Source organism: Balaenoptera borealis, assembly GCF_965194805.1.
Source record: "Balaenoptera borealis genome assembly, chromosome: 3".
Taxonomy (NCBI): Eukaryota; Metazoa; Chordata; class Mammalia; order Artiodactyla; family Balaenopteridae; genus Balaenoptera; species Balaenoptera borealis.
In genome coordinates this window covers 30,986,684-31,011,468 of record NC_138866.1, presented here as the reverse complement: position 1 = coordinate 31,011,468, position 24,785 = coordinate 30,986,684, and the positions used below count along the sequence as shown (strand labels likewise).

General features: G+C 46.4%; 1 protein-coding gene across 3 annotated transcripts in view; it reads right to left on the bottom strand.

The window, feature by feature from the left end:
* Window positions 1–24,785, bottom strand: part of MAP3K9 (mitogen-activated protein kinase kinase kinase 9) — an 81,139-nt gene that overhangs the window by 8,821 nt on the left and 47,533 nt on the right. For 2 of the 3 annotated variants that reach the window (XM_082384320.1, XM_082384322.1), the window contains exons 4-11: window positions 15,816–15,964; window positions 14,698–14,873; window positions 10,452–10,692; window positions 8,271–8,393; window positions 6,851–7,004; window positions 4,166–4,234; window positions 2,609–2,721; window positions 586–1,392 (exon numbers count right to left, since the gene is read on the bottom strand). In XM_082384320.1, the coding sequence (XP_082240446.1) occupies window positions 586–1,392; window positions 2,609–2,721; window positions 4,166–4,234; window positions 6,851–7,004; window positions 8,271–8,393; window positions 10,452–10,692; window positions 14,698–14,873; window positions 15,816–15,964 (1,832 nt within the window). The remainder of the gene's footprint in view (window positions 1–585; window positions 1,393–2,608; window positions 2,722–4,165; window positions 4,235–6,850; window positions 7,005–8,270; window positions 8,394–10,451; window positions 10,693–14,697; window positions 14,874–15,815; window positions 15,965–24,785) is intronic. The other variant, XM_082384321.1, reaches the window with a different exon arrangement.

Here is a 24,785-nt window from a genome sequence, read left to right as displayed (position 1 = left end):
CCAGGGTGACAGTGCACGTCAGGGCGTGTGGGACGTCAGAGGAGAAGGCGAGCGTGTGCACCGGCACAGCAGTTCACCTGGACACATCTCCGCGTCTGAGCGACGGGATGAGTAACTGAGGGGTGAGTGATGGAGGGCGTGACGCCCGGGCGGAAGCTTGCCTTCTGCGAGTGTCTGGACTCACGCTGTAACGAGAGGCAAGAGCCCAGCTGCGTGGCAGAAAATACCCTCCTGCGTGCAGGGCAGGATTCCTCTCGGTAACTGCAGCCTCCTCTTCGGGGAACAAACGGAGCTGGACTCCCGCCCTTGTCCTGAAAGCACCGCGCCGCACGCTCCCACACCCAGGGCCTGAGCATCCCACCGGAGTCCTGATGGGGCTCTTCCCAGAACCTGCCTGCCTGCTCTCCCTCCTCAGGGAAGACCCCCTGAGGCACAGGACGGAGAGAAGTCGGCCACCTCCCGCGGCCCAGAGCAGCCTGTCTTGACTGGCTGAGCCAGAGGAGAAACGGAGCTGACCCCGATACCTCCACTCCTGGGGGAAGCACGAAGGCGGGCAAGAGGAAGGAGGGGGCGGGCAGGCCTCACCTGCTCCAGGGCTGGGGCTCAGCCCGTTGCTGGAGGGGCTCCTGCTGGCTCGAGGGGCCGCCGGCTTGAGGGCCCCATCGGAAGGAGTCCGCCGGTGGGCGCTGGGCTCAGCGCGGGGGGCCGTGAGGGTGACATGGGTGGGGGTCAGGGACTGCCTCGGGTCTCGCTTGAAGCGCTCCACTCGGACATTGACCAGGGGATTGCGGGTGCAGGGGCTCAGGGGCGGGGCCTCCCCGGGGCTGACGGGCATCTCGTACACCACGATCTCATCACTGTCAGAACGCAGCAGGGAGCGGGTGGAGTTGCACTCGGAGATGGAGGAGAGAGAGAGCAGCGTGAGGGAGGCAGAGGGGTCTCCTAGCAACAGCACGGGCTCCTCCTTCTTGAAGAGCTTCCGGGATGGGGGGCTGGTGCTCCGACGGGGACGACTGGCTCTCTGGAAAAGGCCCTCGCGCCTCTTCTTCTCCTCCCGGGCTGGCGGCTCGGGTTCCTCCGGGGGGAGCAGCTGGCACTTGCCAGCTTCCAGCAGGTCACACCCGAGGCCCGTGGCCGCCAGGACGGCCCCACAGCCGAGCAGAGCCACCTCGCAGCGGCGGTGGTGGGGGCCGCCCCGCTTGAGGCTGTTGGTTGGCGTCAGCTGAGGGGTACTGGTGGCCGAGTTGACTGGGGTGGGCTCCTCGTGGACGCCGTCGCCGGGGGGGCCGTCCCCCTCCTCTCCACGAGGGAATGGGATGCAGAGGTAGGACTGGTTGGGTGACGGCTGTGGACGACTCTCCCCACTCCGTGGACCTTCGCTGTCCTCGTCCTCTGCGAAGATGAGAGGAGTGGAGGGGAAACAGAAAATGGGAACGAAGCGGCAAGAGTAAAAACCTGGTCCTTCTCCCCAACCCCAGGCCCCTGGCTTAGTGCCAGGGATGCAGACGTTGAACAGTCTGAGGTGCAGGACAAAGAACCAACAGGACTTCATGCCTCCACACTCAACTGCGACCAACGTGGGGAAATCACTCTCCACTGCAAAGCCTGTTTTCCTATGTGCAGAAAAGATGATCTGCTAATTTGCTCCTTCTGTCGTAGGGACCCTCAACACAAGAAGTGCGGTATGAGTTTCCTAGAACAGATAGATCCCTAATTATTTTACAACTTGAAACTGGAAGGGACCTTGGATTTCTAGGATAATGGCCTACAGACTTGTCTTAAGACTAGTGTCCTGCAGGACGTCCCTGGTGGCCCAGTGGTTACGACTCTGCGCTCCCAAGGCAGGGGACCCAGGTTCGATCCCTGGTCAGGGAACTAGATCCCACATGCATGCTGCAACTAAGAGTTTGCATGCCCCAACTAAGGAGCCCACGAGCCACAACTAAGGAGCCCACCGGCCACAACTAAGGAGCCGGCAAGCCACAACTAAGGAGCACACCTGCTGCAACTGAGAGCTGGTGCAACCAAAATTAAAAAAAAAAAAAAAAAGACTAGTCTCCTGCAAAGGATTAGAATCCCCTGCATGGGTGAAGGCCCATCTACTCTATGGACTGACTTATTATGATCTTGGAATTCTAGAGAGAAGAGTACTTTCTGAGAGAGCCTGGAGAAGGCCTTACCCATTCAGTAATCACAGGGCAACACTGGAAAAGCTTCCTTGGAGGAACACTGTGGTGTCTTCTATTACCATCTCCCATTCTGTGGACTCCCCACATTAAAATACCCAGAAATAGACCCAGGAAAGGAAACTGCCTGATTCCAGGCCTCCTCCTTCTTCACTGCCCTAAGGAGGCTATAACTGGCCCCTTGGGATAGGAGGCCAAAGGCAGGTTCCATGGCAGCAGTAGTGATTTGAGAAGACTCGATGGAATGGGAGTAGAGCAAACTGAGAAGGAACAAGCAGGGCCGGGGGTGGGGGGACCAAGAGTTGAGGAAAAGAGGAAACACCCCCATGAAGCAGTACTAGGGGTCCTTAAAGAGTCCGAGAAGCTTGGCCAAGAATTCCCTGAGGGAACAGGGGGAGAGTCAAGACAAAGGCAGTGCTTACCCATCTCCATAAGGCTGGTGAACCCTGGCAGGGCTGGACTATTCCTCGGCCCCTTCCCCAGGTTGGGGGCACTGGACGACCACTGTTTGTATCCATCTACCAGGGACTTGAGGCTGAATGAGAGGAAGTGAGGAAACTGTGAGAACTGGTTACTTCCTTTACCCTCAGCTCCCTGGGCCTATGGAAATGCCTCTCCCTGTCTGCTGGATTACAGCAAAGCCCAAGAGCCTCGGGGTATAGGCAACAAGCCTTATTGAGCCCACCCGCTTCATTAGCAAAAGTGCACATGCTCTAGGGAGTGAAAAGCAGAGACATAACCCACCCCTCACATGCTGCTACGGAGCTGTGGGAAGACCTGCTGGGCAGGCTGGCAAGAGGACAGCAAGAACAAGGACTGCCCGGCGCTGGCCAGGGTCTTGCCGAAGCCTAACTTAAGGGAGAGACAGTCACTCCGCAGGCGCTGACTACAACACACTGGTGACGTTGGAAAAACTGCAATGCTGAGATTTGCAACGCAAGGCAAGCACCGGGCAATGAGCTAGCAGAGATGGGCCAGGCCAGGCCACTCCACTCACACCCTTTCTCAATTTCTCCTTCCAAGCTTACGGCATGCTTAGGCAACTTTCAAAGCCATCCATGTTTCAAAAACAAAAATCAACCAACAAAGCTGCACCAACCCAGTGCACTTTGGGACAGACCTATGTGGGCAGTACATAATGCTGGACTCGAACCCTCGGTTTGTCTGGGAATGGAGAGGAAAATGACAGGAGCTTGCTTTCAAAACCCTGTAATCAGCTCACAGTGGCAAGCCAGTAACTCCAAGGTCACTGACCGGGTACCCCGCCAACTCTCTTATAGGACAGGGGCATCAGAGGCCCAGAAGCACTGGTCTTTCCCCTAAAGGACAGTAAAGAAGGAGGACTGAGGAATCTGTGGGCTATGACTGCCCTGGAGATACCAGTATATAACCAGGGGTGGCTCTCCTTTTAGGGCTAGAGAGAGCCATTCAACTAAAGCCCACTCTTCCCAGCCCATCTTGAGGGAGGGAGAAGGACCAACTTCTTCCCTGACTGCAGACCTCTGTTTCAAGTGCTATCAGAAATGCCACTGAATTAAAGTACCTCCCAGCGACCAGTGGTTTCAACCAAAATACACAGCCAGAGAGAAGCGTACTGCCCAACCCACAGCCTGAGACTTCTCACTGGAAGCCTCATAACATAACCTCCAGCTCTGGGTCCAAGGAATCCAGATCAGCAGAGTCAAAGCCAGTGCTGACGACCAAAGGATAAACAGCCATGGACTGTCTCCCTAAAACTAAGGATGCTGGGAGAATCCCAACAACAGGAGTGGTCAGGGGAGCAAGGAAACGTCAAGTCAGACCAACACAGGAATTTTCCCAAGGTGCACGATGGTACCGCTTCCAAAAAAAAAAAAAAGAAAGTCAGCATGGCCCTGGCAATAATGAGGCTTGATTCTGCGGGGTGCGCTGTGAGGACAAGGAAACGGAGGGAGGGTTATTACCAGTACATGTGATGACAGGGTGAAGATTAGACTCACCCCAAGTGGAAATGTGGAGATTCTGATGGGGTACTTAAACCATTAGCTTTCTCACGTCTCTGAGGGGATCTTCAATGAATAAAGACAATCAGTAGCAGGCAACAGTGGGTACATGCAGCTCAGCCTCTCCCACATGAGAACCCTCAAGGCTGGGCTCCAGCCACATCGCCAGCTGCCCTCCCCTTGTCCGGTCAGCAAAGCCCCACACCATGAAGGAATCTTTTTTTTTTTTAAACTTTGGGTTTGTTTGTTTGTTTATTTTTATTTATTTATTTATTTATGGCTGTGTTGGGTCTTCGTTTCTGTGCGAGGGCTTTCTCTAGTTGCGGCGGCAAGTGGGGGCCACTCTTCACTGCGGTGCGCGGGCCTCTCACTATCGCGGCCTCTCTTGTTGCGGAGCACAGGCTCCAGACGTGCAGGCTCAGTAGTTGTGGCTCACGGGCCCAGTTGCTCCGCGGCATGTGGGATCCTCCCAGACCAGGGCTCGAACCCGTGTCCCCTGCATTGGCAGGCAGATTCTCAACCACTGCGCCACCAGGGAAGCCCATGAAGGAATCTTAACAAGATGACCATGCCGGAACTACCAGAGGCCCAGGACCTCCCAATCTGTGGGACAAACATCGCTGAGCAGCCACAGCTTAATTATGGGGGGCTTGTGAATCCATAGATCTCCGCTGTCTACAGACAGCGCATATGTTTCCTACAGATATGTACTACTTTTTTAAAGGATGGAGATGCAAATTCACTTAACATTACTGAATTCAATACAGCTTTTTGTCATTACATATTTTCTTCAGTCAACAGGGACTAACATTAGAAATAGTATCATATAGAGGCACTCAAAATTTTCTGACATGGAAGAGGTCTTTTCTTGAGACTGGATGGATTTTCCTTATTTCTTCAATAGGAACTGAGAATCATGAAAAATGAAGTCACATATTTTGAACTGCTTCAAAAGTTTTGAGGGCAAATCTATGTAAGTTAATGTAATGTAAGAAAATTCCAAAGTTAATGTTTTGTGTAATGTGAAATGCAGTTAATTTACTAGCAAGACAAAAAATACCTTTAAATGAAGCAGAACCAGAGAAACCATTGGGATCCAGAGCCAACCTGGTAAAGCCTATCTGGAAACACACTAATGTCAGAAATGCCAAGGGACTCAGGGTGACGGAGTTCCTCAGGCCCAGCTCAACCCTACTTCTAGCCAAGGCTCAAAGGACAAACTGAGGAGTGCTTGTACCTACAGAACTTAGTATAGCAGAGCAACCTGCAATCCCCAGAGGACTCAATCACTGAATTCTTATACAGCTTAGGCAGTCTGCCCTACATATCTAAATATTCTGTTCCAAGGTAGCTAGTGATTTCCAAAGCCTGGCTTCAAAGAGTCCATCCTTCATGAACCAACCTGTTATTTTCACCTTCAGCACAGATCTGACATGGGGAAGTAGATTTTGGACATGAAATCTTAGTATTCAGAGAAATACCAAGGCTAGTTACAGGTTCAGGGCACCTCTAAGTTGAATAGTCAACCTTAGAAGCTCTTTGAAAAGCCACTACAAAGGATGAAGGGGGCTACTGCTAATCCTCCCACTTGGAAAAGTCAAGAAATATGGTTCTAGATTCTAACACAAGAATAAGAAGTATATCCCATGACATGCATTCTTCGAGTATGAAGGAGAATTGCATGAGAAGCACGGACGAATCATGAGAGCAAGTATTTACATATGCTTACTACGAGCCAGCCCATCTTCTAGGGACTTCCCAAATATGAGCTTATTCATGATCGCCTCCATGAGATGGGTATGGAGAGAATCCCCATTTGACAGATGAGAAAACATAAGGTCCCACAGCTGGGCATGGAGGAACCGGGATTCACACCCCGGCAGCCTGGGCTCAGCATCCATGGTCTTCACTACTACACTACAAGCAACTGGTCTGTGAAGGACTAGGACCCCTGGGTCACAAGCCCACAGTGAGAACACAAGCACATCCAAGGCACCAGGGCGTGCCATGTGCTTTGCCTAGAGGGGGCACTCATACACGTCGGCGTGGCTAGGGAGTGGGGTCATCAGGAAGTGCTAGTGGCCCTGGAGTCACCTCCAACTGCACCTGCAGGGCTGGGTTATTCTGCCTGCCCCTGCTTCAGGATAAGCCTCCATTCAAGAGGCATGTCACCTCTGTCCTTCCTTCTCTTTCTCCTGGGCAGACGTTTTAAGGGGAAGAGCCAGGTGTAAACAGAACACTCAGGCTGAACTCCTCACACGTAGTGAATGCTTGGACTACTTGCTACTCTGAACAGGAGGTCTCCGGGGCTGGGCAAACTGTAACTCATGGGCTAAATCCTGCCCATCACTTGTTTCTGTACAGTTTTACTGGAACACAGCCATGCTCGTTCATTTACATATTGTCCATGGTCTGTGGCTGCTTCTGTACTACCACAGTGGGGCTGAGTAGTTCCTACAGAGACCACGTGGCCCACAAAGCCTAAAATACTTACTATCCGGCCCTTTATGGAAAAAGTATGCCAACTCCTGTCCTAGGAGGTTCCAGGGAACAAGGAGATTGGAAAACCCTATTGTAAAGATCAAGAAGCTTGTAATTTCTCTGAACGCAGCGAAACACGCAACAGAGAAAAAGGTACTCCACATCATATTTTTAAAGGATTTCCCATCATCTGGCTCTTACCCTTCGTCTCCTGAGGCAAACTCCTTCTGACCAAGTGTACCTGGCCCCCACGTCCGTCCCTTCTTCTTGGGGGCCCTCTTCTCCTCCTCTTCCCCCTCCTCCTTGGGGACGACACAGCTCCGGCCCCAGGTTTTGCTGCTTTCGCCTGGTGTCACTGTGGATAACAAAGGTCGAATGGGAGCTGGAAAACAGAGAGGTCCCCCCAAACCAGCCTCTCCCCGACCGGACACACACACTCACATAATTGGAGCTGCGGGGGATAGTCAGACCTTGTCAAAAACTCTGTGCCCGAGTGGAGCCTGCCAGGCAAGTAAAGGAGTTCCCAGCCACCACTCACTCAGTGCTTTCAAAGTACCAAACGTGAGAAAACCTCCTAGATTCTCCCGAGTCCAGCATAAAGTGGGCACTCAGGTCGGCCAGTCACCAGAGCTCCAAGCAGACCTGACTTAGGAACATGTTTTGTTGCCGGGGACTGGCTTGGGGGGCGAGGGGGGCGGTGAGGAAGTAGGTGAGAGATAAGGGGTAAGGAAGATGTATAAGTGAAGACATTTTGGTAAGAAAGTGCTGGAAAGGAAGAAAGTGAGGAATTCAACACTGTGGAGAAGGAAGTCAGGGGTAGGAGAGGGGGAAGGAACGGGCCTGGAGAAATATAACAGATAGGAGAGGAGGTGCCTTCTTCTGACCCTGATACCTTAGAGCAAGGGTTGAAAGCCAAATGCTTCAGAGACTGGCCTTATATCATAAATGAATGGAGTGACCCAATTACCAGAAAACAGGGAGTTGAGGGGACTGAGGCAAAATACAGAGCATACGAAAAAAAGAATCCACTGATTTGATTTGATTTTTCAAGGAAAGCCAGAAATCCAGGTCTTGGGGGGTTTTTTGACGAAATCTCTCTATCTTTAAATTAGGGCATACACACACTTTACATATATGCATATATGTGTGTTTGTATAAGTTCTTTTTAATAAACACTGTCATAAAATAAAATTGGTTCAGATTTGGCCTATCATAAAGTAGCTGGCAAGTTTACCTTGGAACCTACACTTTGACAAAGCCCTTTCCTGGGAAGCATGGAAAAGAAAAACCACGATGCCCCAAATATGGCAGCAAGTGCACAAGGTCCCCAGGCCAGGGTACCTTCATCGCATCCCAAATTGCTTTGTAATTCACTAAAGAGCCCGCTGATACCCACAAACCCCTTTGCTGGTATCTGACTAAGAGTGAAAGGGTCAAGGTCATGGAGAGAGGAGGTGGGGGGTAAGGGTCTGCGTACACATGTGCATGTATATACATATTGTGGAGGAGAAGTGGCAGAGTTATGGACGGAGCCAGCCTGGACCAGTCGGTGGCTGGACAGAGCAGGGGACAGGTGCCCCTGGTGTGTTCTGGCCCCAGCTAATTTGGGAAACAGCCTCACACTGGATGGCTCGCAGGCGAGGAATGATGGTGGGGCTTGCAGGAGGACTAGAGCGGCTGTTGATGAGACTCTTCCTTTTATCCATGGTGGGTGAGGCCTGTACCGTGAACTTGTGCTGGAAATCTGCTTGGGGAAGACAAACAGATGCGTGTGCATTAGAATTTTCCCATTATCAAATTCCTATGAGCTACAAGGATATATACTGTAACACAGGGAATACAGCCAATATTTTATAATAACTATAAATGGAGTATAACCTTTAAAAATTGTGAGTCACTATGTTGTACACCTGAAACTTGTGTAATATTGTACATCAACTATACCTCAGTTAAAAAAAAAATTCCTATGAGAGAACTGACACTTCCTGGCAGGCTTGAGGGACAGGCCCTATTTCCTGAGAAGCTCCTTTTCACCTGGGAAATGTTCTCTTTCACAATCATTTCTTTTTCCCATAGGGATGTGGCAAGATGGACGTATGAAGAGAAGGAAACTTCATTACCCAAGTGAACTTCATTATATGGTTTTCATAAAGCCGTCTATATAATGTACATATGTCTATATAATGTATATAGGTGTAGCAAGTACATGCTTAGAATAGTTTTTAAAAACATCATGAGAGGGCTTCCCTGGTGGTGCAGTGGTTGAGAATCTGCCTGCCAATGCAGGGGACACGGGTTCGAGCCCTGGTCTGGGAAGATCCCACATGCCGCGGAGCAACTAGGCCCGTGAGCCACAACTACTGAGCCTGCGCATCTGGAGCCTGTGCTCCGCAACAAGAGAGGCCACGATAGTGAGAGGCCCGCGCACCGCGATGAAGAGTGGCCCCCACTTGCCGCAACTAGAGAAAGCCTTCGCACAGAAACGAAGACCCAACACAGCCAAAAATAAAATAAATAAATTAATTTTAAAAAAATATCATGAGACCTTGTTGATTATTCTAGGAAATCTAACTTAAAATTCTCCATCTCATATAGTCTATCTGTACACGCCTCTTTTTCTCAGGGACCAAAGCAGGGAGACTGATGCTCTCGCTAAGTGTGGGGTAACAGGACTAACCCACAGAACCTGGGAAAGTGAGGGAGGTGCGGTTAATGGTCCAAATTCTGATGTATTCCAAAGGCATTTACAGCACACATGAGGAATGTAAAATGCACATTCTCTGAGATTCTGAGCTTCATTCGCCCCATCTATCAAAAGGCTATAAAAAAGATCTGCATGTTTGCACCTAGGTCTCCCCTCTAGACTGTGATCTCCCTGTAGGTGAGCTCCATGGCTTTTCTATCTGCTTCCTTAGCACACAGCAAGATGCTGGCACGTGCCAGATGCTCCAGAGGTGCTTAAAGACTCTGTGTTGCCTGAAAGGAAAAAAGTGTGCAATGACACATTCACTGAATTTCACTAGATGGATTCTCTTGTCTGTACCTAAGCCACCATCCCAGTGCTTAAAATCATCCACTACTACTCCTATTATGCCATTTTCCCTTGGTTCCTTATACTTCGAATAAGCTTGCTTCCTGGGGCCTTACAGACTCAGAATACAATGAACTTTTTTATTTACATAACACACACTTGAGTACTCACCTCCCTCCGTGGGTACGTTACGCCCCGCAGAGATTCTAATTCATAGTTTCATATTTCTTTGCATTTTCCCAAGGCTGTACCTACTGCAAATGTACCTTTGTTCAGCTAATGTGTTTCTGAAAGGTTATGTGTAAATCAAATTCTTAAACGTTCATCCTAATCTCAACTGCACAGAGAGAGCTAATTATTTACAGAAACCCTGAGATGAGTTATTTTGCAGACTCACACGCACATACACACGTACCCTGGGATTTTTCTCCCCCAGGGACACATTCCTTCTCCAGGGTTGACTAAAGTGAGATGTGCCTGTGTGCACGGCGTGCTTCCAGCAGCCCGGACTGAGCCCGCCTGTCAGGCCTGTCACATTCATGGCCTTCCCCTCGTATTCTGAGTGTAGTCACACCACAAAATCCCCCTGGAAGGCGGAAGCTGTCCAGCAGGCCAGGCTTTCCACGGAATAGAACGGACCTTCTTAAACCGGCTCCGTGATGAGCCCTGGGGGGTCTCACGTTTCTGAGCTCAGTCCCCGGTTCCCACAGACCCCCTGCCACACCAGTCTCTCGGTCCACTCCCACTTCCCCCAGGTCCCCGGCCACCGACCGGAAGGGAGGCTGATGCGGTTTCCGTCCTTGAGCTTCAGTCGGTTCTTCCTGAACTTGCCCTTGCGTTTCTTGACCCGCGGCTTCTCCTGGCACAGCTGGTGAATGATGACGTTGAGCTCCCGCTCCAGGATGTCGATCTCCCGCTCGGCCAGCTCCTGCTCCCGGCGCCGCAGGAGCTCCTCCTGGTTCTTCTGCTGGAGTGCGGCCCGCGTCAGCTCCTCCTCCCAGGTGTGTAGCTCCTGCCAGGCAGGTAGAACCATGGGGGGGGAGGGGGGGAGGGGGCGGTGTGGGGGGCAGGTGGTCCATGCAGAGGGCGCTCGCCCCTGGGGGGCCAGTGCTCACGGCAACCTGGACAGCTGTCCTCCAACGCCCCACGCTTCAGTCCCCGGCGGAGATGGGGGCTCAAGAGCTGGCTGGAAAATGAACGCCCGACCACCGCAAATGGAGGAAAGGCAGGCTCAGAGGAGCCATCCTGAGGATACAGCTAGAGTAGCCACAGGCCAAGCCCTGGAGACGGGGGCTGATGGTTCCCTGTGCCCCTTGATTGACTGATCAAAATTACCTGTGACCAGGAAAAACGATGGCGTTTGGGTAGAAAATATAATCATATTCTCAAATTTTACAGATCTGGTTCTATTTTGATTTTTTTTTTCTGTTACATAAAGGAAAGTTTCTTAAAACCAGAGCCAGCTTAATGTGATCTAGCTTAAAATGTGTGTGCTGTAAATGAATCACCCTCCAGGCATCGCCTAACATTCAAATGAAAATAAATATATTTCCAGGGTGGCTGTTCAAAAGGTTCGTGAGGCGCGTCATCTAAATCTTTGTTCACTTGGTGAGTGAATCCACTGAGCGTGTGGTTTAAACTTGCATCTTATCTTAAAGGACAACCATTTGCTCTGGAAGGATGGGGACAGCACAGCAAAGAGAAGAGAGAACATTTCCTGAAGTCTTTGCCAGGCACTTTCTCTAGAAGGTGGGCAGAACCTCTTCCCTCCCTCCCCTGTTTCCTCCTGCATGAATTTACAAATGAACTCACCATGGAATTCCTGGAAAGAGGTGGGGGCTTATGGCATCAGGAAATAGGAGAGAGCCCAGGAAAGAGAACAAAGCATGCATGCGTATACAATTTAAACATGTGGACTCATAAACTGTTAACACTGGTTACCGCAGGCCTAGGATTGAAGTGGGGTGGAGGCGGAGGACTAAAACTTAGGAAGCTTTCATGTCAACAACCTGAGAGAACCATGTCTAAAAAGGGAGAAGTTTTTTTCAATAAAGCAGCCAGAGCAACACTTCTGTGGTTGAAATTCAAAATTCTCAATGAAATGCTCCCCTATAAGAAGTCATTCTGGACTAGAACAAAATATAGAAATGGAACCCAGGGCTAGAAAAAAGTATGTGAATACATATCGGGGAAGCAGAGCGGCAGGCAGAGAGCAGAAGAGAAAACAGAAACAAAATGGGAATAAAACATTCTGATGAAAGGAGTTTTCCATTCAACTTGCCTTCTATTCTCAAGAGTATATGAAAATGACCATAAAAATGATAGAAAGGAGAAAAATGAGAAGAGGATGAGCACCTTGAAAGTTGTCTGGTACGTGGTAGGTCCTCAGTAGTTCCTGATTAACTGTTGAGTCGATGAATGAATGAGAGAAAGAAGGAGGAGGAGAGAGAAGACAATTTTATAAATGCAGTCCTTCTTTATGGGAACATGGATTCATCACAGTGCCTGAGAAATGAGCTTGAACTTTTGAACTTCTCCTTCTTTGATGAAATAAGCCCCAAACAGATTAATTGTTGTGCGCCCTCCACATCCCTGGCTTCCTGGTCCCACTGCTTTGTTTTTACCACCAGAACAAAAACACATAGAAGATTCAGAAAAATTATTCCTGGTTGGTTATTTTGCTGCTAAATGGGAAAGCTGAAAATTAGTTCAAGCTAATCTCAGCCTTCCTAAGTCCTCTCTCCTGCATGCTCTTGTCTAAGGCATGGCTTGGGTTTAAGCTCCTTCCTTTAAGGGAACTTGAACTCCAGCCCAGAGACCAATCCATCCTCACATACACAGAAGCAGAAGTAGGTTGAGCCAACCTGAAGAGTGAATCACATGGGAAAACAGGACATTTATGGAGTACTCAACTATGGCACCATATACCTGGAAACCCTCCAGCATGGTAAATCCCCTTCTTGCAAAACACCTATTTGGGTATCAACTCCATAGCATGCAAATCGCATCTTCCACATAAAATGATTTAAGAGGAATCTCTCCAGTGAGAAAGCTCATTACCCATTTCACCCTCACTTGCCCAACTCCAAGCCTTATAATGGAGAGGTATCACAGCATTGGTGTTAAAAGCAAGGACTCTGGAACAAAGTGGCTGATTTGTGGCCTTGAGCAAGTTAAAATGGGCATCACATGTTATATGGAGTTACTAGCACCAATATCACAGGACTGTATTACATAAGGCAATTATTACCTTATTATGCAAGATTATGTAAGAATTCATATAAATTACTCATAACAGAGCATAGCAGATAGCACATGCTCTACAAATGTTAGCTATTATGAGAATTGGTTTGACTTTCTCTAGTAACTACTTCCTGACAAAATCCAACTTTCATTTTTCTTATTGTCTGGTACCCTTATAATTTCATCAATCAAAAGAAATAACCATGGAACTATATTCAGTATCCTGTGATAAACCATAATGGAAAAGAATATGAAAAAGAATGTATATATATATATATATATATATATATATATATATATACATATATATATAATATAACTGAGTCATTTTGCTGTATAGCAGTAATTAACACAACATTGTAATTCAACTATACTTCAATAAAAAATAAATTAAAAAAAAAGAAAAAGAAATAACCAGGAGTCAGTGATTCAGCAATCTCAAAAAAGGCCAGGAACTTTGGTGTTCTTCTAGTTGGAATAGAACTAGTAATTGGAACAGCCTCTTTTAATCATTCTGCTCAATGGTCAGTACAGATCCACCCCTCTCTCCCCCTGGGTCCCTAAAGAATATCATAAGCTCACTGCATCCCCCTGCAGAAGGCACCTTGACTTGCCAAACAGTACAAGGGTTGCTATGTTGCATCAAAAGAGTTATATCTTCAAATCAGCTCCAGAAATGATTTTTAAGTCCTTTGATAAGGGAAACGATGATATTGGAAAGAAAATGGTTTTGGAATCAGAAGACCCCCCTTCAAGATTCTGCCTCCTCACTTACTAGTTGTGTGACTTTAGACAGACACTGACCCTCAGCTCTGAGATGAAAAAGTTAATAACACCTGCCCTACATGCTGGCAGCAGGGGCCATAAGACTCCTGGATAAAATGGGTGAAAAGGTCTCATCAGACCTTTCAAGTGAAAGAACTGGGAAGCCATAAAGATAATTTTAGATTCTACTATTATTATACTGCTTCCCAAATTTCCACAGAGGGGAGTGAGAAGGGAAAGAAGAAATTAACCAAGTCTATCCATGGACATCCCTCGTGCCCCTAGCCACTGGCCCCACGGGATAAACAACATAACCGCTTTGATTGGCTTCCTCTGTGTGGATGCTGACTGCTGGCCAGACACTACGGGCAGAGAGAGGGGCCATTTAAGGAATGGTCTCCAAAACAAAAAGGCAGATCTCTAATGGGCTATGAGTCTCTGAACTCCTCAGTTGGTTCAGCCTTTGAGCCCTTTTCATAAAAACATGAAAAATGCCAAACAATTTCAGACTCATGGTATTTTTAGCCCATATGCTGTTTCTGATCCCCAAAGACACTGACAGGATGTTCTGATAATTGCTCTCAGTGTTGAAGTACCCCTATATCCAGTTAAACCCCTTCCACAAGCCCATTGCAGAACAAAGAAAGCTTTCTAGAGCGCTCTCGGATTTCCAGCCGGCAGGGGCCGGGGTGGGACACCCTGCTGGTACTTGCCCAGCGGTGCTCCTCCTCCAGTTTGGACAATGAAGTAGATACTCTGCAAGGAGAGCTTTGGATTCATGACCATCCCCCCCTCACTTATTCCTGCCACATCCCAAAAAGAAAGAAAAATTCTCGATCGTTTCAGGTGACACCTGAGGCCTGGAAAACTCTCCATGTAAAGCCAGGAAGGAAAAAGCTGCTCTGTTGCCACAAACCGAGCAGGAACGTGGTCGTGTCAGAATCGGTCCAGAGGCCCCAGTGGAGAAGATCCACTCATTCAATGCATGCCTTTTGCTTCTCTTTCTTACCTTTTCTTTGGCCCTGAGTTGGTCAAACATCTCCTGAATCTCATGTTTCCAGTCATCCTGCAGGCAGTGGAAGGAGTCCTTGGGCATTTCAAAGAAACCAGACTCCTCTATGGTAGTTAGCTGGTCCAGGATATTCGTAAAAGATGGTCGTGAATGGGGGTCAGGATTCCAGCAATCTGCATGGGGCACATGAGTCAGCAGGAAGCATTAGCGGACAGAGGCAAATGTAAGACTTAGGATATTACGTGACCTCATTTGACAGAAAACCACCTCTCATTTCTCCTTCCAGAAAGAGAGACTGGGACTTAGGGAACCCCAAACAGGGCTCAGGAAGTAAAGCAATCTGCCCAACATCACAATCATCAAGAGTGAAGCTGGAAACACAATGCAGCAGCTCTGCACCCATTCCATTCTGACTACTGATTTCACATAAGTAAGGCAAGTCCAAAGCGTTTTCTTGCATGAACTACAGCTACCACAGTTTATCAAGTTACTACACGATTCCAGTCCTGACAATGGGTAACTACACCTTGGGCCCCAATTTCCCATAAATAAATGAGCTACCCTTCCCCAACTCAACGTGCTGATGAGAAGGCAAGGACGAAAAGCACTGGTGTGGGAGTCAGGAAAAGTGAATTCTATCTACTCTCAGCTGAGCCACTAACCAATGGAGTGACCTCCTATCCATTTAACCTCTCTCAGCTTAGGATTTCTCACTGACAAAATCACAGGGCTTGCCTAGATGAATTTTAGAATTCCTTTCTTCTTAGATCTTCATTTCTACATGTAAGACACTCAGAGGTCTTGAGATAAAAGCTGCTATACCTTCTTACTTTGGATTAAATAATAATATTCTGAAGCACTGGATAGCAGCCTTCAGTTTCTAAGCTACGTTCTACAGTCACTAGATGGACAGAGGGACATCGGTGACACCAGTGTAGCAGGGTGCTGACATCATCTTGAAGTAGCTCTTCCAACCATCCTCAGGATTCCTCCTTGACTGACTCATACTTCACCTCCTCTTTCAGTTACTGATCCTGCAGAACTGGCCACAATCTATCGAGTGCCGATAGAAAAATAAACGGTCTCCAGTTTTGTTCCAGCCAGGGGTCACTCACCTTCCATGAGTTTGGCAAAAGGTTCCGGGCATGTAGAAGGAATGGGAAGGGCAAGCTTGTTCATGGCCACTCCATAAGCGACAGCTAAGCCATCGATTCCTCGGAAGGGCACCTCACCGGTCAGGAGCTCCCAAAGCAGCACCCCATAGCTAAGGAGAGGAAGAAGACAGAAGCCGCACCATGAACCATAGGTGCAACTTCACGCAAATATCTCGCGAGGCTTTGACGAGCATCCCACATCCTCTCTGACATGTAGGGAGACTAACAAAACAGAAGTACTGCTATAATATAAAAGGGAGACCATAAAGCCTACTGGCTATAAGCGAAAACTCTGGAGTCAAGCACAGTTGGTTTCAAAGTCTTGTTCCTCAAATTCCTCATCTGTGAAGTGCAAGTAACACAAGCAGTCTGAAAAGGCTGTCATGAAATGAAATGCACTGCTCTAGTGTTTTAATCAGTGATCAAGGGCCACATCTATTTTGTGGTTACTATTGTGAATGTAATAAACTGGGAGAAGAGGCAGGCTTCTGGGAATACATTTTTTCCTGCTTTAAGAAAATTTCAGCTTAAGTCACAGATACATTATTTTTTATTTTTTTAAATTTTATTGAAGTATAGTTGACTTACAATGCTGTGTTTAATTTCTGCTGTATAGCAAAATGATTCACTTATACATGTATATATTCTTTTTCATATTCTTTTCCATTATGGTTTATCACAGGATATTGAATATAGTTCCCTGTGCTATACAGTAGGACCTTGTTGTTTATCCATCCTATACACAATAGTTTGCATCTGCTAATCCCAAACTCCCAATCCTTCCCTCCCTACCCCCCGCCGGCAACCACAAGTCTGTTCTCTATGTCTGTGAGTCTGTTTTTGTTTCGTAGATATGTTCATCTGTGTTGTATTTTAGATTCCACATATAAGTGATATCATACGATATTTGTCTTTCTCTTTCTGACTTACTGCACTTAGTATGATAATCTCTAGGTCCATCCATGTTGCTGCAAATGGCATTATTTCATTCTTTTTAATGGCTGAGTAACATTCCATTGTGTATATATACCACGTCTTCTTAAACCAATCGTCTGTTGATGGGCACATGGGTTGTTTCCATGTCTTGGCTATTGTAAATAGTGCTGCTATGAACATAGGGGTGCATATATCTTTTCAAATTATAATTTTGTATGGATATATGCCCAGAAGTGGGATCGCTGGATCATATAGCAACAGAAACATTTTTTTTTTAGCTTTATAAAAGCAGAGAGATGACCACCCGAAACAAACATATTTTGTTCCTGGGAAAGATTTCTTTCAGCGCCCACTAGGTTGAATAGATTCCTGCCCCCGTCAGCGTGAGTGCGTCCCTAACGGTGACCTCTGTCTAATTCAAAGGGGAAAGTTTCACAAGGGTGGACTGCATCGGTAGAGCAGAGCAGCGCATCAGCTGTGAGGGCTTCGAGTTCTTTCCCTACCTTTCAAGTCCACATGAAGAATTTCTTTTCACATGTTCTGTGAGTTAGGGAATGGGGAGCACAAAGCTTACGGAATAATTATTCTATGAATTCACAATCAGAACCAGGCAAACTCATGTAGTGTTTAATCCTTCCAGGAATAAGTCAGGACCAGAAACCATAAGGCCATGAACAGTTGGAAGAGGGCCTCTCCTTATATTTTCAACACAAAGCTCAATTTCTTGGTAATACTCATCAGTAGTTTACAACCAACAAGAAGACATATTTATTTTAAAAAAATAATAATAAACCCAGCAACTATTCGATCATGGTACCTTGTATGTGCAGTATGCTAAGACATTTACAAACATGATCTTGAATCCCTACAACAAACCTGCAAGATAAGTATTATCATCATTTTGCAGATGAGGAAAGCAAGTTTTAGATGGGGTTAGCAGCATATATTAAGGGCATATGTGGAGTAAGTCACGGTGGACCTGGACCAATTCTCAATTCCTTCTCCCTAGAATGCCCTTCGACCAGTTCTCTGCTTGGTAAACTCTACTAATCATCTTTCAAGATATGATTCAAATGTACCAGCATTTATTCATTCATTTTAAACATCTACTAAATATTTACTATGCATCAAACTCAATGCCAAGAACTGGGATACAGGATAAAAAAACACAGATCTTATCCACAAAGAGACTAGCAAGAGGAATAGAAAAAGTATCAATTAGAATATGGAAAGAGGAGTCACAACAGAGATACTGTGACAGCACAAAGGAGGGTCACCTACACCAGACCAGGATGGAGGCAGGAGGTAGCTGAACCCTGAGTGAAACTCTGCTAACTGAGGGAGGAGCCAGGGCTCCAGAGACAGGGATCAGAGAGCACAAGAGCATGGGCTTGCCCTCAAAGGATCCCATGGCATGGCCTGGCATGGCTCCAAAGGAGAGCAATGTGCCCACCAATGTGCCAGGGCACCCCGGGGGTCTCTACAGAGGGACCCTCAGAGTGGACTGGCCAGTGTCCTTGGACAATGGCTTTCCCCGAGTGAGCCCTCCAAATACTATCATTTTCTTTATGTATTTTGACAGGAAAAAAAAAAAGAGCCTAGTAGACTGGTAGTTGCAGGTCTTGTCTTGTCCTGACAAGAAGGTGGATTTTAGTCTAGGCTGATGGGAGCAACTGGACACTTTAGGAAGCCTCCCGACACCCCAGCATGTTACTCAGCCCTTGTTTGCGCTATCAGGTATTCTAGTTGTTTGTTTACCAGCCTGTGGGCTCCTAAAGGGCAGGGACAGTAGTTCCTAATCTTTGCATTCTCAGGGTCTTGCCCAGGCTCTGGGATGCCTAGGCCCTCACATAATGAATGAATTGGTGGGTGGGTGTAAGAGTGAGTGTGTAGTCAGATGGTCCTGCAGGCTGCACTGGGTACCCCAGAGTAAGCCCCAAATATCATCAAGAACTGCACTAGGACACTTCCTGCCAAACTTTTCATGTGACTTATCCAGACAGCAGTCATGCTGGGCAGCGTCCATCAAGTGACCTCTACGAGCTCTCAGCACTGCTAACTAGATTCCCGGTTAGAGAGACTCCCATCTTCAGTTGCCTGCTCTCAGCATTACTGCCTACTTCCACCCTGAGGAACAAAAACTCAAGGCTCCCGAAACCCCTTTCTTCCATCCAGGCAAAGACCGTCGATGTCCCAAGCCTAACTACCTGGAAAGACAGGGTGTTTTTGAAGATCCAAACACGTGTCCTGGCATTTCCTCTGTGATGGTGTTTACACTGAGCTCTACTCCGTGGAGATGTCTCAGGCCACTGGGAAGGGAAAGGAGCCAGGGACCCTCCCCTCCCAGCTTCCACAAGGGCAGCTCTGCTCTCACCTGGCTTGGTCCTTTGTTCATGGGCATTCCATTCCATTTGAAGGGCTCTACAACTAGGAAAAGTGGGAGAAGTGCTGCTCAAGAAAGACTTAGACAGACTTGAGTCGAATGCCTGCTTTACCACTTACAGCCGTGGGACCTTGAGAAAGCAAGTTCACCTCTCCAAACCTGTTTCCTCATCTGTGTAACAGAGACAGCAATTCCCTACCTCATAGAAGAGCTGCAAGGAAAGAATAACAATAACTACCCCGGGGCTTCCCTGGTGGCGCAGTGGTTGAGAATCTGCCTGCCAATGCAGGGGACACGGGTTCGAGCCCTGCTCTGGGAAGATCCCACATGCCGCGGAGCAACTGGGCCCGTGAGCCACACCTACTGAGCCTGCGCGTCTGGAGCCTGTGCTCCGCAACAAGAGAGGCCGCGACAGTGAGAGGCCCGCGCACCGCGATGAAGAGTGGCCCCCACTTGCCGCAACTAGAGAGAAAGCCCTCGCACAGAAACGAAGACCCAACACAGCCATAAATAAATAAATAAATTAAAAAAAAAAAAAAACTACCCCGCATCCTGAAATCGCCATCTATGGCTAGTAAACACCGTGTGCTTCCCTCTCGGAAAGGCCTGAAATGAGAAAGTGGCTGGGGAGAGCCGTGCCGGGGGTACCAGCATTCAGCGAAGAAGGCTTTCTGGGGATGACTAAACCAGTCAAAGTGTTCCTCTGCCAGTGTTCCTCTGTATTTTTATAACAGAAGGTGGGTGATGTAAATGAAGGCTTGGTGCTCCTTTGGCAGGAACAGAGTCCAAAAAGGGGACCGGAGAAGCACACATTAGAGGGATCTGAGCCTCAGGGAGAGGAGGACAGTAGAAGTCCACATGATTTACCTCAGGTTTAGCCTCCTTTCTTGCCCTCCCTGGGTTAAGAGAAGGTCAAGAGGTCTGTTCAAGACTGTTTACAAGCAGCCTCAAAGTACCAGCTCAGCTAGAACTCTGCCTCGGAGTCCCTTCCCCCCAGAGAAGTGCCAGCTCCCACAGTGCTGCCAGTGATTTCCCAAGAGCGATAGCCTAAACCCAAACCCTCAGAAATGCACCCTGTGTCAATAATTAACCACCTCCAGAGGTGCAGTAATCTTTTCCACTGTTTGGTAATATCCGATGTGGGAGAGGGATGTTTTATTTTTTTCAAAATGAAGAAAAGCCCTAGAGCGAATAGCAACCCTTCCCAACCGAAGGTGCAGCAATTCTGTACCTGTGCTGGGCCAGGGCTGTTTTTCTTATTAACCTGCATGGACTTTAAGACTGTCAACTCAGGGACCCACCCTCCAAAAGGAGAGGGTGTCCCTTGAATGGGCTCCTGCACTTGGTCATCAGCTGTGAGCCCACATTCCAGGAACCAAGCTGACTGTTTAATAATCTTTGGCAAAGACAACTGAACTACCATATGTGAAAGTACTTTGTAAACTGTTAGGTAGCACACAGTTTACTATTCTTGCTGTTAACCAGACCCTCATTCAAAATGACAACATATTTACTAACTTATTTATAAATGTATATGTTAATACAGTTACTGACATAATAAATACTTATTAACATGGCAATATGCTGCTCGTGCTCTGTTACATTCAAAAAGCAGCTTACAAAACAGAATGATCCCATTTTAAGGGATGGGTGGGTGATCACAGGAACAGGAATAAACACACCAAAATGTCAACATAGATTATCTTTAGAAGTGCGTTGTGGGTGATTTTCTTTTTCTTTTCTTTCCTTTTCTTTTTCCTTTTTTGTTTATCCATATTTTCTAATTTTTTTCTATAGTGAACATGTTTTCCTTCCGTAATTTAAAAAACGTAAAATGATTAATTAACAAAATGCCTCCACCTCATCCTACACATGACAGGCAGAGAGTCACCGTGGGACAATGGCCTCTGGCTGTCACCGCTGCCCTCCCTGCACAACACAACCAAAGGGCAAGAACTGCTCTTCTTGAGGGGGTCTGGGCCATTCTCATCCTACACTCCACCACAGCACAGAGGAGGCCTAGAGAACTATACTCGAAGAACAGTGAGACAAACTCAGCTGGCCCTGGGCACCCACCAACTGCAGAGGCCCAAGGCCCCGGATGAGCTCCAGGAGGGGAGTGGGAGGGAAGGGGGTTGGATTCAGGCTCAGCCCAGTACTTGACACTGAAGTCATACCCTTACCTTACACACTCAAGGCCCATAAGGTAGAAATAGGATAGAAATAAAATGATACATGGAAGACACCAAGCTTGTTTTGCAGAATACCAGGGAAACCACAGATATGCAAACAACCTGCTGGCAGCCCCTTCAGGCACACTGAGGGACTAGGACAACCAATAGTGAACTTTGATAGTGAACTTTAGACGTCACAGGCTGAAAATCCACCCCATGTAACATAGGGAACCCCCCCTGAATTTGCACATGCAATCCATGAAGAGGCATGAAGAACAGTCGAGCCTGGGCAGAGAACTCCAGAAACTTACAAATTACTTTCCACCGACCATTTCCCACCCCCCCCCACCCCGTCTCTTATTCCCTGCTTCCATGATAAACATCCCACTCAATAGCTGATCAACTGGGGAAACATATCTGAGCATTGCCTCCTGCCTCCTTGCTTGGTCCCCTTGCAATAAATCCTTTTTCCCTCTGCAAAAGACCGCTGCCTCGGTGTTTGGTCTTTCCATTGTACAGCGGGAAGCAAGTCCACTTGCTTGGTCATAACAGAGTAAGTATGTATTCAACAAACATTTCTTGGAGGAATAAATGCATTACAAGTCAGTCTGGGAACCAGCTTTGTCCCGAGTTCCTAGACATGCTTTGGCCCTCTTGGGACAGGCTGCTGGGTCCCAGGCATGGTGGGCCAATCATCCTGGAAGAGGGTGCCCAAAGCGCAGGAGTAAGAGTATATAGATGGTGACGTGGCTACAAGCACAGAGTTTTAAGAGACACATATCTAGTTCAGATCACAGCTTTACCTCTACCACCTGGGTGAACCTAGGCAACTGATTTCAATCATCTAAGCCTTAGTTACCTCATCTGTAAAATGGAAATAATAATAGCTACTTTTGGAGTCATCTCCAAATTAAAGACAAGCTTCTTGCCATGGATAAGCTCTCTTTCCCCTTTTCTGTGGGATATAATTATTCTGAAGTCACTTTCACTCAGATGTAACCATTCAGAAAAGAATAACACACCAAGGGACGCTGAAAGGACCTGAGTTCCTGAATGATCTCAAGGTGCAAATCTGCCCCACCAGCCTAGACAGGCTGGACTACTCTTGAAAAAGAAGTACATTTCTACCATCAGTAGGTCTCTTTGCAATAGCAGCTTAGCTTAATTAATACATTAACTCATCTCATTAGCCTACAGTCAAGCAATGAAAGTGTAGGTTGAAGCATATGAAATTGCTGCTTTTGTGGGTGAAAAACAGTTGAATATCAGGATACAGCTCAACCTAATGAGATCTAGTCAGATATTTTAACGAAAGGAAAACTCTTTTCTTCACAATAGGTACTTCACCCATAATTAATGTGTAGTGAAATAAGATTCAATATACAGAAGCTATAAAACATCATTGAAAGAAATTAAAGGTCTAAATAAATAGGAAGATATCCCATGTTCATGGATTGAAAGACAATATTATTTAGATGGCAATACTCCCCAAAGTGATCTACAGATTTAACATAATCCCTATCAAAATTCTAGCTGCCTACTTTTCAGAAACTGACAAAATGATCCTAAAATTCGTATGGAAATTGAAGAGATTCGGAATAGCCAAAATAATCTTGAAAAAGAAGAAAGCTGGAAGACTCACACTTCCTAATTTCAAAACTTAGTACAAAGCTACAGTTCTTAAAACAGGTGGCACTGGCATAACGATCTATTGACATAGATCAATGGAGTAGAATTGAGAGTCCAAAAATAAACTCTTTCATTTGTGGTGAACTGCTTCTTGACAGGGATGCCAAGACAATTCAATGAGGAAAAAAACAGTCTTTTAAACAAATGGTGCTGGGACAACTAGATAGCCACATGTAAAAGAATGAAGTTGGACTCCTATATCACACCACATACAAAAATTAGGTCAAAATGGAAGAAAACGGAACAAAACGGACCTATATGTAAGAGCTAAAATTACAAAACTCTTAGAAGAAAACATACGTATAAAACTTCATGACTTGGTTTCTTAGATATGACACCAAAAGCACAAGCAATCAAAGAAAAAACTGATAAACCCAACGTCGTCAAAATTAAAAATGCTTGTGTTTCAAAGGATATCATCAAGAAAGTGAAAAGAAAACCCACAGAATGGGAGAAATTATTTGCAAATCATGTATCTGATAAGGGACTTGTATCTGGAATATATAAAGAACCCTTTCAACATAAAAATGGAAGGACATATAACCCAATTTTTAAATTGGCAAAGGATTTGAACAGATATTTATTCAGAGAAGATATACAAATGGCCAATAAGCACATGAAAAGATGCTTGATGTCATTAGTCATTAGGGAAACACAAATCAAAACCACAGTGAGCTACCACTTCACATCCACTAGGATGGCTATAATAAAAAATAACAAGTGTTGAGAGGATGTGGAGAAATTGGAACCCTCATGTGTTGCTAATGGTAATGGCCGTGGTAAAAAACTGTCTGGCAGTTCCTGAAAAAGTTAAATATAGAATTACCATATGACTCAGGAAATTTCACTCCTAGGTATATACACAAGAGAACTGAAAACATATGTTCACACAAAAGCATGTACACAAATCTCCATAGCAGCATTACTTACATTAGACCAAAAGTGAAACAACCCAAATGTCCATCAACTAAAGAACAGACAAACAAATTGTCGTATACACATATGATGGAATATGATTCAGCTATTAAAAGAATGAAGTTCTGAAAAACATATATGAAGCCTGAAAACATTATGCAAGTGAAAAAAACCAGTCACAGAAGACCACATACTGTATGATTCCATTTATATGAAATGTCCAGAATAGGCAAATCCATGGCGACAGAAAGTAAATTAGTGGTTGCCAGGGAGTAGGGGTAGGGGTAGGGGGTATTAGGGAATGACTACTAATAGGTATTGAGGGTTTTTTTGAGTGATAAAAAATATTCTGGAAATAGTTAGTGGTTGTCATGGGTTGAATGGTGGCCCTGAAAAGATATGTCCATGTCCTAATACCCAGAATCCTTATTTGGAACAGAATCTGCCCCAGAGTCTCTGGAGAGAGTATGGCCCTGCTGACACCGATTTCAGACTTCTGGCCTATAGACTGTAAATTTCTATTGCTTTAGGCCACCAGGTTTGTGGTAATTTGTTACAGCAGCCTTAGGAATCTAATAACAATGATGATCAGTGTAAAACATTGTAAATTTACTAAAAATCACTGGCTTATATATTTTAAAAAGTGCACTTTTCAGTATGTGAGTAATATCTCAATAAAGCTGTTATTTAAAATATACACACACACACAGAAGCTCACTTTACAACACACTGAGAAGCAACAACGTCATAGATGAATACGATGATAATCTACAGTCCTTTCTTCTGCATACCAAGGTGAGGCTACTGTCTCACAGTCATAAGGATGCTTACTCT